The 14,175-nt window shown below is 48.1% G+C and overlaps 1 protein-coding gene across 1 annotated transcript in view; it reads left to right on the top strand.

Moving 5' to 3' along the window:
- The window catches only part of DNAH7 (dynein axonemal heavy chain 7), a 1,812,153-nt gene that overhangs the window by 774,124 nt on the left and 1,023,854 nt on the right, over positions 1-14,175 (top strand). The window contains exon 34 of the mRNA XM_086955398.1: positions 9,826-10,047. Within this exon, the coding sequence (XP_086811524.1) occupies positions 9,826-10,047 (222 nt within the window). The remainder of the gene's footprint in view (positions 1-9,825; positions 10,048-14,175) is intronic.

Below are 14,175 nucleotides of genomic sequence, written 5' to 3'. Positions count from 1 at the left end.
AGCTGGAGTGAGAGCAAAGGTACAGTAACACACAGATCAGCAAAACACTATTCAGCGTGTTATCAAATCACCGCAATGCGGGCCAATGAGCAGGAATTAAAAAAATGCGAACGATACCAGGCGCTATGTTTTAGTCGAAGCGCTCTGAGTTGCAGGCGATGTATGGGTAGCCGGGAGCTCAATCAGGGCAGGCGATGTGATCCGCAAGCAGCAAAGCGTCTCTAGGACAGGCAGTGAGTGAGGGGAGCGACCGCTATGGAACAAGTCCAGACGGTCAGCAACAACATCACACCGTCGCAAGACCTCTGTAACTCCCTCGCCACGTTCTTCCACCGCAAGATCGCCGATATCCACAACAACTTCGGTGCCCAGACTCCGCCCCCAGCCACCGAACCAACTCCCCCTACAACCACCCTCAGCGCTTGGACTCCCATCAGCACCGAAGACACCGCCCACGCTATGAACACCATCCACTCCGGCTCTCCTTCCGACCCATGCCCTCACCACATCTTCAACAAAGCCGACACCATCATCGCTACCCACCTATGGAACGTCATAAACAACTCCTTCATGTCCGCCACCTTCCCAGAGAGGTGGAAGCACGCAGACATCAATGCCCTAATGAAGAAACCCACAGCGGACCCTAAAGACCTCAAAAACTTCCGCCCCATCTCTCTTCTCCCCTTCCCGGTGAAAGTGATCGAGAAGATCATCAATGAACAGCTGACCGCATTCCTCTAGGCCAATGGATCCCTCGACCCATCCCAGTCCGGATTTCGAGCCAACCACAGCACCGAGACCGCCCTCCACGCAGCCACCGATGACATCAGAACCCTACTCGACAACGGGGAACCACCGCCCTCATCCTCCTAGACCTCTCAGCCGCCTTTGATACAGTCTGCCATCGCACCCTAATAACCCGCCTCCACAACACCGGGATCCAAGGCAAAGCCCTGGACTGGATCACCTCGTTCCTCTCCGACAGAACCCAGAGAGTCCGCCACCCTCCCTTCCGCTCCGCGGCCACCAAGATCATCTGTGGCGTACCCCAAGGCTCATCGCTGAGCCCAACCCTCTTCAGTATCTACATGAGCCCCGTCGCCACCATCGCACGCAAACACAACCTCAACATCATCTCATACGCCGACGACACCCAGCTGATACTCTCCCTCACCAAAGACTCCAGGAAGGAATGAAAAACATCGCTGAATGGATGAAATTCAGCCGTCTGAAACTGAACTCTGACAAGACGGAGGTCCTCATCCTCGGACCATTCCCATCCGCCTGGGACGACTCCTGGTGGCCCACAGAACTGGGCACTGCACCCGCTGACCACGCACGCAACCTGGGATTCATCCTGGACTCCTCTCTCACGATGACCAAGCAAGTCTCATCTTCATGCTTCAACACCCTGTGCATGCTCCGTAAGAAATTTCCGGTGGACCCCTACCGGAACTAGACAGACGGTCACCCAGGCCCTTGTCATCAGCCGACTAGACTATGGGAACGCCCTATACACAGGAACCACAATCAAACTTCAGAAAAGACTCCAACGCATACAGAACGCATCCACACATCTCATCCTCGACATCCCCTGCCACAGTCCCATATCAGCCCACCTGAGAAACCTGCACTGGCTCCCCGTCAACAAAAGGATCACGTTCAGGCTCCTCACCCATGCACACAAAGCGCTCCATGGCATAGGTCCCGAATACCTCAACAACCGCCTCCCGTTCTACACTCCAACACGCAAACTCCGCTCCGCCAGCCTCGCCACCATCCCACGGATACGCAGAACCACCGCCGGAGGAAGATCAGTCTCCTACCTGGCGGCCAAGACGTGGAACTCCCGCCCAGCTACGACTGACCCAGGACCACCTCAAATTCAGGAAACACCTCAAGACCTGGCCCTTCGAGCAGTAGTGGCACTTCCCCTCTATCCCCCCAATGCCTTGAGACCCTCATGGGTGAGTAGCGCGCTCTACAAGTGTATTGATTGATTGATTGATTACTATATTGTCAACATACATTGTCATTTTCAAAAGTATCTTTGCTGGTTTTGATACTATTTATCCTCTCACGTTTTCCTTGTGTAGTTCCTCTGGGACTCCATCATGAGCACAAAAAAGCAACCTACATGGTTCCTTTCGTAATGCAGAACATTTGAGCCCACTCTATGTTTGCCCTGAACCTAGTGCAAGGTGAACAGTAACTAGCCACTACCTCAGTCTAAAAATCCAGTCATATTGTATCCACTGTTTGCTCAAGGGATTCTCATCCAACCAAGTAAAATGAGGTGTGAGGAGGATGGATTTCTTTTATGTATGACCGATATTCTCTATGCAATGTAAAAACGTTCTGGTGTTATTCCCAGGCTACCTATCATTCGTAAATCCTGACCGGTTGAGATCTGCTATCTGGGGCATCAGTGGATTGAACAGAGTAAACAAGACAAGATGCCCATGAAGATTTTTACATTCAGGTTGATGAGTGATATGGTTCTGCGTTGAAACTTTGTTTTCAAATTTTTATTCTAGAATGGCCTTGGAACAGTTGAAGGTTGCTATACTTGTAGATGACAGCTGCTTCTGAGTGCCTTGCTTTCATAATTTCTTCCTTTCCCTCAAAGAAGTGGATTCTGTTGGTGTTTGTAGGTGATACTATTTATCAACAAAAGAGTGCCTATAGGTATGAAGTTACAAGAAAGGGGGCAGGTGTGATGGAAAAAAACTCTATTTTTTAAAAGAACCCTCACTCATCAACCTAGTTGGTGACATGCTTCATCATCGGGTTCCCACCAGGTAGACCGAGTGTCTCCCTGGTGTGCTACTACGCCTGAATTACAGCAGAGCGTTTTTTTTTTGACAGTGTGGTAGTGCAAAAAAAGAAGGATGTGCAGTTTTAAAAGATGGCAAGCTGCACCCAGAAATAATTTTAATAACAGGGCAGCTTACAATTGTTAAAAACAAGTGAAGCGGACACTTGCTGGCCTTTACAATGAGCCAACTGTATCCTAGATTTTAAAATGAAAGAGTGGTCGACATGTTTCTGCTTGTGACTGCTATTTTAGCTAAGCTTTCATCAGGATCATAAAACTCCCCGGCGGTATAAGCACGCTAAGGCGTACCCTAACCTGAGCAGTATGTGTGTGTGGTAAAACTCATGGTTTTAACACAATGGGCGCCCCCCGGGATTTCCAAGGGTCCTAATCTGAAAGAGAAACAGACAAGAAACAAAACATAAATGCATCCATAGGTGTAAACTTATTTCTCTTATGGTTTGCTGAGGTGCATTTCCATCCTTTGTGGATCACCACACGTCCCCACCAGTGCTCATATTTGCTGTAACACTAGTGAGAACCTCTGTTGTCTGTTCATGCCAGAGGTTTCTTATAAAATGTTAGACTGTACAATTTATCTTTTTACGAGCGTACTAGAGTAGTACATGAATGAAAACAAATAGTGCACCACACACTGAGTACGTGCTCAATTCGTGCTGTCCCTTCAAAGGTTAAAAAAGCATGATTTGGCCCTCACGGTACACACATTGCTAACAAAGTGTGTGCACCCCAGCATGGAAGAATAACGGTAATATTGGGTGGCTTACGTGAAGACAGAAATGGCTTCACGTCATTGGTTCCGCCGCGGAGGATTTCTCGCCATGTAACTTCTTGAGGTAAAAGGAGAAGACAGTGGTTGAGTATGTTTGGTGCACCCTCGCCAGAGAAATGACGGCACATCAGAAGCACTCACATGCACACTTCCTTGAATACATCCCTCACAAAGACCTACATTGCGGTTGTCGTGGAGACGCTGTACGATGAATGAAATACTGCACTGGGGTCCCGTGGGTATCTCACTAGGAGGCGTACGGCTTGACGTTTTAGGCGGATCTTAAAGGGACAGAGCCCAATATTGTATTTAAAACTTTATCGAGGCCGGTGTTTGGAGAACAAACAACCCTCGAGTGTTTGTAAAGCGCATAGTCTATCTCTATAGTAATGGGGACCCTGTGCATGTTTGTGCTAAGCTAGTTTATTTGACCTACGTATGTTTATAAAAGGTGGTGGTGGCGATCTTGGTTAAAACCACACGTACCACGTATGTGCTGTTCAATTGAAGACCTACTCAGTGACCTAATAAGCAGCTTGTGTGTGAAAAATGTCCACAGGTTTCCCAGAGAATAGTGATTGGGACTGTAGTGTCTACTGTCTAGAGTGGACTATGATTTCAATGAAGAAAAGAAAGAAAGGGGATTTCTGCATCTCATCCCTGTCAGTGCCTAAGTCAGTGGTGGACTACAGATAAGATTAGCGACGCATCACTGAGCCCCATGGTATATTGTCATTCAGCCCGGTTTGGTGCATAGATAAACGATATATCCAACGTTGCTCCTTCTCGAAGATGCTCGATGATTGTCCACCTGATATCATTGGGAGTGTGATTCAATTGCAGAAAATGTTCGGTCAGTTTGGTGGTATTCATCTTATGTTACTGCGGAGTTCACAAATGCGTTATTTTATTTTCCTTGTGGTCATGCCCACATACCTGAGCCCGCAGGGGCAATTGATCAGGTATATTACGTTGGTTGAATTGCAATTAGTGTGCGACCATTGTAGCCATTGTTTACCGGGTTCCAAACTCAGGGACTTAGTTGCGATGGTCAAGTGGCGCACACTACAGCCACCACAGGGGAAGTGACCAGTAACTGGGGGGAGCCCCCAGGCATTGAGAACAGTCTGGTCCTCCTCTCTCTTATGGTTTTTGGGCCGTGCTTGAACTAACTAAGCTTCTCGTCCGTTTGTAGGAGAACAAGGGTTTCTCCCAATCGTGTTTGTTACTTTCCAAGATCTTCCATTGTTTCTTGATGGAACGGCTCACAGCATTGGATGCTGAATTATACGTGGTCACACACATCAGCGGGACATTTACCCATCCTGTTTTGGGGTTGTTTTCCAAAAGGTGATAGTCCTCGCTTTTGCCAAAGGGCATACCTTTGTATATACAATCTAAATTAATAGGTGGGTAATCTTGAAAATTCTTGATAATGTGTAGTGAACCCTGGACAATTGCAGGATGTCATCGCATTCTGTGCCAGGAGTCCTCACATTAGTGTGTCTAGAGTGATTATCCAAGTCTTCTTCGCATGTTTGAAGTTCTATGTTCTATTTTTCAATGCCTTCATCCTTACCCACAATTGTGGCTCTTCTTCCACCAGCCACTCAAGCTCATCTACTGTTGATACTAAAATTCAGGTCCGCTCAGGCAGAGTTGAATTCAGATTTTATCTTCTGAAAGAATAGTTAACCTTGGTCTTTGTGTGACTCCCAGAGTACATCCCATTTGGTGGGAGACCCTTCAGAAAGGCAGAGCTACAGTTGTTGGGCTCTTTCTCTATGCTATTGGAGACAATCATGTTTGTCATAAAGTATTCTCTTCCCCCCTGTGTCCATCATTGTCATGTTCAGGGGCAACTGCGTGGCTTCTGAAGACATAGTGGGAAGTAGTCTACCCATCAGGTCATGTAGGTTTGGCACAGTCACCGACATTCTCACCAGCAGTCACACATACAGTGTTGCAATGTGTGGCATAGACCAGTGTGCTTACAGAGGTATCTGAAGAAGGGGTCTCAGAATTCTGGGAACCCATGAATACCATAGGACATTGATTCAGTACCAAGGGTTGTTTATGGTCTTGGCCATCATGTGGCCAAATCCATTCGTGTACAGAACTTGGGCAAGATGCAAGAGCTTTCCAGCACTCGATTTTCTCTATTACAATCACTTTACTGACTTCGAGCAAGGATAACGCCACCTGCGTTATTCCAGGACCAAGGTTATAATGTAATGTTCACAGGACTGATGACCCTCACTCTACCTGCACCTGTACCGTTAGGGCGCAACCCTACTCAGGCAGACGTTTTCCCAACCTTTGCGGAAGGCCCCAAGGAGACTGCAGTGTCCACAGCCTGTTAACTTTGTTCTGGTTCGGCATGGGCAGCTGTGTTTTTGTGCTGTATTCTATGGTTCATGTAAAGGGTCTAAAAGTCTATCCTTGCCCCTCCAGTCTTGCTTGGCCCTCAGAGCCATATTGGGCAGCTCCAACTCCCTCCTGGGTCAACTCTGTCCCCCCTTCATATTAGAGTGTATCCTTTTGGATCTGTTCGCAAATGAAATAGGTTTGTATTTAAGTTCATGCTCCATTTTTTACGCTATTTAGTTTACCATGTAAGATGCCCTTATCATAGAGATGGTCCATGAATGTGCAACTGTTTAAAAATGGGAGACCTGAGCATGTAACTGAAAATTGAAGTATTTGATTAATGTTGCAAGATTAACGTTTTCCCACAGGTATATTGCACGGAAAAGAGGTTACACTAACAAGGGAATAATATCCTCTAGTATTCCGAGAATGTGGTGACATTTGTAGTAGTTGCTTTGCTTTTATCTTCGGGAAGTGTCCTAAAACTGTACAGTTATTTGATGATCATTCAATCATAAACACTAAAGCAGGTTAAACCTGTAGCTGCTGCTCTTTAAGGAGCTGCATTCTCGGGTTTGGGCATAATTATATTACCGAGGCTGAAAGTAGGTGCAATGGTTGTTATTAAAACTTCCTCAAGGTACTTGGGTACTTGCCTCAAAAATTGAGCTAACCATTCCAGTTAGTTTTCAGATTGCAAGCTTTGAATCTCCTTTGTTGTGGCTTAGGGTTTAGGCCAGTCCTCTTGCTGAGGCCTATGGCCCCCACTAAGAATATATCACTTGATGCTGTGATTGTTCGACCATGGCTCATGCATGATAACTAAATGACATGAAGGATTAAAGCTTCTTGCTTTCACCCCTCAAATAGTGCTACTGCTGTTTAGAAAATGAATGTGCTGCCTTTCCCTATCCTCCAAACCGAGACACCACATTATCAGTCATCTATCGCGAGTTCAGTCCCAAGTTGCACTGACTATCAATGCCCAAATGAGCTTTCAAACGCTTGCCATGCGAAGATTCATTATTTTTATGAATCAATAACAAATTGATCAATAGAAATAATTGATCTTCTCCTGGATGTAATGCCTAAAGTGTTTTGAAAGCTCATCTGGGCATTTGTAACCAGTGCAGCTCTGGACGCCACTCACCGGAGTGCACCTATGATAACTGCCAATTCCAGTATCTTGAGTTGAGCCACGAGTGGACCTTGCCAAATGGGGGGGGGGTGTTAAAATCTTCATACTAGTGTATACTATGCTTCATTCAATAATAATGGGCTCTAGTCAGTAGTTAAGGGTGCCGGTATTTGATTCCGAAGACATTCCTGTGGTGCAATTCAAGGCTCCCCACTCAGCCTTTAATTCGTATAAAGATTATACTCAGCCTCTACTCACATTTGTTGTTGGCCAAACCTCGATTTCAGACAGAGTAGGCTTTTTTTTATCAGTGGATGAATTCCAGTCAATTAAGACTAAATACCATCAAAACTGAACTTTTAACATTTGGAAACCCTGCCCATTGGAAGCTGAATGGTAGCCAGAGGAACTTACGGCACTCCCTCCACCAGCTTCATCTGCCAGAAATCTTGGGGTCATTTTTGAATGCATCTTCCCCTTCATGAGCAGCTTTCAAAAACATCTGTCACATGGTATGTTCTACAGTCTTTGAAATGCCTTACATTCCTTGGGCACATACAAAAACAAGTGTCCAGGCAACTATAACATCCAGGCGAGATTATTGTAAAACAATTTATCTTGGGCGACCAAAAAATAGATGGGGTGTTTGCAGACAATTCAAAATACCTAAGTCCCGCTCCGTACTTGAGCCAAAGAAAATTTGCTATATATTCCAACATCTGTTACCTCTACATTGTCATACTTTTGAGAAAAGGCGTCTTTTTGTCAATGAGCAGGGAACTGTACTGCATGTGGGTACGTTCGTCGGTGCTTTTCTAACCCTTCTGTGTTGTGTTCGAGCACAGCCTCTCTTCTTTTAGTAATGTTCCTCACATTAGAAGTACTGGAGGCTACCCTTCTAGCTCGCTCTCCCACCTACAGCATGGAGTAGGTTACAGGATCATCTTAGTCAGATTACTCTCCAGTGGGAGATCAGGAAACAACTGAAATGTGTTAGTGCCCGCTCTGCTGATCTCTACTTTCTCTAAGCGCCAGGCCACTCTGTCTAGGGTAACTGTTGAGCTCCGACCATTATCTTCAGTCATTCATTCATCTGTTCAATGTATCGCTCAGCCTTTTATAGAAGATGAGAGGATGAAAGCAAGGCTATCTCACTGGCAGAGGAGGTCGGCAGTGGCAGCTTCCTCTGGCAGTGGCAGCTCCTTCCGGCAGTGGCACCTTCCTTTGGCAGCGGCAGCTTCTTCCCGCTATGGCAGCTTCTTCCGGTAGTGGCAGCTTCTTCCGGCAGTGGCAGCTTCTTCCGGCAGAGGCAGCTTCCTCCGATAGTGGCAGATTCTTTCGGCATTGGCAGCTTTCTCTGGCAGAGGCAGATTCCACTGACAGCAGCAGCTTCCTCCGGCAGTGGCAGCATCTTCTGGCAGTGGCAGCATCCTCCGGCAGTGGCAGCACCCTCCGGCAGTGGCAGCCTCCTCCGACAGTGGCAGGGTCCTCCAGCAGTGCCCGCTTCCACCATTAGCGGCAGCTTCCTCCAGCAGTGGCAGTTTCCTCCAGTAGTGATTTCACAGTGATTTGGGTTCCCGACTAGTGCTTGCTGGCCCTAGAATTGACTTCCCAGTGCTAGAGGCTTCCAACAGAGTAAGATTCTTTCAGGTCAGCCTTTTCGGTGCTATAGGTTCTCCACAATGTGACCTTCCTCTCCTAATGCCTTAGTGACTCAGGGTACCGAATTGATGCTGTTTACCGATGCTTCAAGCCTGGATGACTTCTCACCAATGCTCCACCGCCTCTGATATATATCTTTTGCGTTGCATAAATAATGCTGCTGTATATTATTATAATCCGGTCCACTGGAATTATGCAATTTTGAGGCAGTGTCCTTTTCCACATAATTAATGCTGCTGCATTTGCCACATATTCCAGCATAATCCGCAGATTTGCTCCAAAAATGCTTTTAATGCCAATGGATTCTAAGTTATGAAAAATGCAGCGACGTGTTGCCGTGCAGTGGAAGGCTTATTTTACGCAAAGTGTGGGTCCTGCTGAATGTGTCCAGGTGTTAGCATATTTCACAGGGCCCACAGAGAAACGGATCCAGCTCAGTAACAGCTGCTGGATCTGGAATTTTGAAGGATCCCCTCTTTTCAGCATCGGGCATGACGCAAGCCTGACTTTGATCTGTGCGTAACCAAAGGTTTGGTCTGGATGGGCTAGAGAGCAGACATCATGCAAAGTTTTTACCATCACTGTGTAGAAAACATACAGGTGAGTTTTATGCTGCGGCTCATTTCCTAGAATTGTTGCTCTCCTACAAAACTGCTTTCACTCTACTGTTTCCTCAGATGGAATATATTGTGAGCACAGGACACACTACTGTGACATTGACCAATCAAGATACAGTAACATGGTACCATCCATTTAGTATTTCATTTTCAGATCTAACATGTGGTGGCAGTGGTTATTCACTGTGGGTGACCCCATCTCCAACAATGTATGTGAGATATTAAATTTCTGGTAAGTGATTGTGACATGGCACCTTCCGGTGTGTAAGGTGATCTATATGTGTAGGACAATGTAACGTTCTTACACAAAGTGAGCTGAGCTATCTGCACAAGTGACAACTTTATTGGCTGTATTCACTATTTGCATTTCAAACGGTGTGATACCATACATAAAGGTGATGCTAGCTCTCTTTATTATCTGTTACAGGGTATTTTCATATTTTCCCTTATCTGGTCCGTTGGAGCTAGCTGCCGAGAGGATGACAGGCTCAAATTTGACAAATTATTGAGAGAAATAGTTTCTGGGCCACTCAGTGAAGAGACGCGAACCAAGTTCAAAATCCTTGATCCTGTTGGTCCACCAGAGAAGCCTGTAACTGTCCCACTTCCTGAGGAATCTACAATGTATGATTACCAGTTTATCAAAGAGGTGAGTGCTGCAAAGCGCTGAATAAAGAAGAATATTGTGCTTAACTAGATTTCAAAATCTTACTATTCAATATTTTTTTTCATATGAAAACACCCAGCAGTTGTCTGCAAGCCTGCAGCAGAGCACTAGAGCAGTACACACAACTGACAACAACAGAGCTGAGCCTTCTACTCGTGCATCTACACCTACGTGCTGCTCTTGACTTTAAAAGAGTTCTTCCATAAACATTTCTTCCACCTATGTGATTAATTTTACCCATAGTTACTTAGCGAAAGTATAGTGACCCATGTTTGTGTGGTATTTCTGGGGTTCAGTCTGACAACTGACACCATGCTAAGTCCTAAAGTAACGTTTTAGGCAGTTGCATATTGAGGGACTTTATAAGCTCGAGACAGAGGTGCTGATGCTCTGGGAAACTTTGAGCATTAACGAACAAGGAGGCAGCAGTTTTTGTTTATCTGCTAACAGCGCTTTCCCATTGCCTCTTAGGCGTTCATTACAAGTAACCCATCAGTTCGTAAGGGCCCAGTAACCAGAGTTACCAGGTCCATCGGCATTATGAGTTTCGAATGGAACCTAGCTGCTCCGTGCTATTCCACCTGAAGATATTGAGTGTCCCACTGGAATACTGACAGAAACAAGTGGAAATTGGCACAGTAAATCGTAATTTCTGCATGTTAATCCCCAAAAACTCATAATCCCCATTATTCCTCTCCTCCAAAATTACCATGACCTCCAATAGTGATACATCCAGTGGAGGGAAACAACTGATTTTGAGAGTTCACTGATGAGATTTCTAGGGCAGTAACTTTGTACTTTGCTTGAGTGTCCAATATTATCTCAACTCTTGCACCAGAGCAAAAAGTCTATGACAATTTGTATAGGCTATCACAATTTTGATTAGTGCCAATTTCTCCTTTAGGGAATGTTTGGGAATTTTCACCCCAAGTGTTTTTTATTTCTTGTTTTGGTGGCTCTCTGTCAGAGATGAACAATGTAAAGAAAAATGGGTCTTGGTAATCTTGAAAGCCTAATACTCAAAGGAAGCACTATATCATGCTACGTCATAAAATATATCATTGTGATGTCATAAAAGAATCCTTTCTATATCATGGTGGGAGTAGTGAGCATGGATTTTGGCATGGTTATGGGTGTCCTTAATTGAACCACAATTGACGCAGGGAAGGAATCCCATTTTGTCACATCATTTACACTGGTTGTGATTATGTTGCGTTTTTTGACAAGGAGTTGGTTGGTGGAGACCAATTCCATATAGTGGAACTCATGCCAAGGTGCAGGTTCTTTTAAGTGCTTTAGTGCTATGAGAATCCGCTCACTACCAGAGAACAGCAGGACACTTTATACATTGCTCATACATTTTAATAATACTGTCAACATATTTTAAGGGATTAAGGTCAGCTGTTAAAATGAATAACGTATGAACACATATAACTGAAAACAGTATCTGAAAGAAACAGGTTAGTGTTAGATTCCTTACCTTAGAATATCTCCAGGCGTCAGACTGGATCCGGAAAGTTTTGCGTATCAGTACCCCTGCGCGTCGGTAGGCATCATCTGCTGCACCACGTCCGTCGTCTGCGTCGTTGGTGCCGCAATGACGTCGTCGGAGTACTTAGAAGTGCCCTCGCGCGCTGATGTCAGTTCTTTTTTCTGCACCAGCAAGCGCAGATCCGGAGAGAGCAGTACTTCTTAGTCAATTTTTGACTAACTTTTTCGATCTCTTTTGGATCCTTTTTCGAGTCGATACGACTCTTGGTGCCGATAGGGATGCCCGGGTTCAAACCCTGTGCCGACTGTAACCGCCTGATGTTGGTTACCGACCCCCACCGTCGGTGCCTCCATTGCCTTGGGGCCGACCACGATGAAAAGTCGTGCCCCGACTGCCGGGCCTTGACATCGAAGGCTAGGCGGGAATGGTCCCGTAAGCGCCTCGAGCTCCGGCAGTCGGACCCGCACCGTTCACGGTCCTGGTCCAGGAGGAGGTCGAGGGACCGGTTGCGGGGCCACAGTCATTGCAGCTCGGCGAGTCGACACCACTCGTCGGGCTCCAAGTCCTCCGTAAGAGACACAAGAAGTGGAAGAGATGACACCGCTCTTCCGACTCTCCCCGACGCTCGCGTGATGCGGGCGGGGGTTCGGGCGACACCGCCCCCGCGGCTCCGCCGGAGTCTCAGGCGCAGCGCCCAGCTCCATACCCGCCGGTCCTTGGGCTAAATGCGCCTTCCTCGTGGCCATGAGGAATAACTCCCCTCCTACGGGCCCTACGGAGGTGCCTCCAGGCCCTGTGGGTCCGTCTGGGTCCCCTAGCGGGCCGGTGGCTCCGGCCCTGGCGCCGTCGGGTGCTTAGGCCCCGGTGCCTTCAACGACTCTGGTCTCGACGCCGCAGGGCCCCACTGGATCCAGGTCCGGATCCTGGTTGCCGCTGGTCGATCTTACGACCCCTCCAGCGGCGCCGACCCCAGGGTGTCGCCCTCAACGCCGTCCCCGGACGACTTCGTCCCCGGTCGCTCCCTTGGTCCTGACCTGGAGTCGGACCGGCGTTGCTCGACGCCGCATTCTACGCCGGGAGAGGAGCAATTCTTCTATGATCCGGCCCCATCCTTTGGACCCTCTGGCACGGGAGTGCCAGTCGTATCAGGACTGGACAGTTGAGCTAGGGGAGGCCAGTGGTCTGGACACTTCTCCCGACACTGGATTTGTCTCCCCTCCTACCGTGGCTACGTAGGAGGGGGCTGCTTACAGCGTCATGTTGACGAAGGCGACCAAGGCCTTGGCTCTTGAGCTCCCCGTCGCAGCCGTGAGGACTAACCTCCTTACCGAAGTCCTCAAACCTCAGGCATGCTCTTCGGAGCCTCTACTACAGTTTAATGAGGCCCTTACTGACGTTCTGTTGGGCACCTGGTGCAACCCGCTACAGGCCCCCCTGTAGATTGGAACGTGGCCAGATGTCACCACCTGGCCCCGGGTGACCCTAGCTTCCTGTCCACCCACGCCACCCCTGAGAGCCTGGTTATCCAGGCCTCTAATTCCCAGACCGCATTCCCGACTGCCCCTCCTGATCGGGAATCCAAAAGGTATGACCAGTTTGGTAAGAAGCTGTTCTCCTCACTTAGTTTGGGGTTGCGGTCGGTCAACACCGCTTGCCTTTTGGGCCGTTACACCCACTCTCTGTGGGACACGGTTGTGGACGTGCTGCCAGACTGCCCGGAGGAGGCCCGGACAAAACTCGCTCAAGCCCTTGGGGAAGGGCGAGATGCAGCACGGTACTCTATTCGATGTGGGGAGTGGAGAAGTGTGGCTCAAGTGGTTGGAGCGGCAGACCCTGATGCAGAGGTCTGGCCCGGACCAGGGTTCAATTCCCCGCCTCGGCGGGTCTTGGGCTCAAAATTTCCCCGGACCTGACAATTCTCGCCTCAGTGCCTATTCCAATCATGGAGTGTAACTCTGGGCAATACCTTGCTTAATCTCCACAACGGCCCCTCGCAGCGGGATGCCTGGCTTTCACCTTGGGGATGCCCAGTAATGGGTTATCTCGCAGGGGAATACCAGGACGGGTTCCCTAAGCAAGCGCTGGGACGCTTTCGGGCAGCCATGCGCTCTACAAATCAAATTTCATTCATACCACGGACTCGATAGGCAGGGCGATTTCCTCGATGGTGTGGTTCGCTGCCACTCCTGGCTGAGGTCCGTCAACTTCTCGGCTGATGTAAATGTAAATGTAAATGTAGTGTATTTTATATAGCGCACTTCTACCCGGAGGCCTCGTAGCGCTGTATTCATACCGCTGTGGAACCCATCCTGGCTTTCCTGTGAAATGTCCACTCCTGGGCACCCCCAAGGTGAAGCCAGGCATCCACAGCGCTGCTGGGGCCGTTGTGGAGATTAAGCAAGCTATTGCCCAGAGTCACAGAGTGGGACCCATGATTAGACTAGGCACCGAGGCGAGAATTATCAGGTCCGGGGAAATTGAGTCCAAGAGCCGCCGAGGGGGGAATTGAACCCTTGTCCCGGGCCAGACCTCTGCATCAGGGTCTGCCGCTCTAACCATTGGGCCACGCTTCTCCACTGATGTCCAGAAAACACTCATGGACATGCCGTTTGTTGGCC

Source organism: Lissotriton vulgaris, chromosome 2_1 (assembly GCF_964263255.1).
Source record: "Lissotriton vulgaris chromosome 2_1, aLisVul1.2, whole genome shotgun sequence".
Classification (NCBI taxonomy): Eukaryota; Metazoa; Chordata; class Amphibia; order Caudata; family Salamandridae; genus Lissotriton; species Lissotriton vulgaris.
This window is presented reverse-complemented; position numbering and strand designations above follow the sequence as displayed.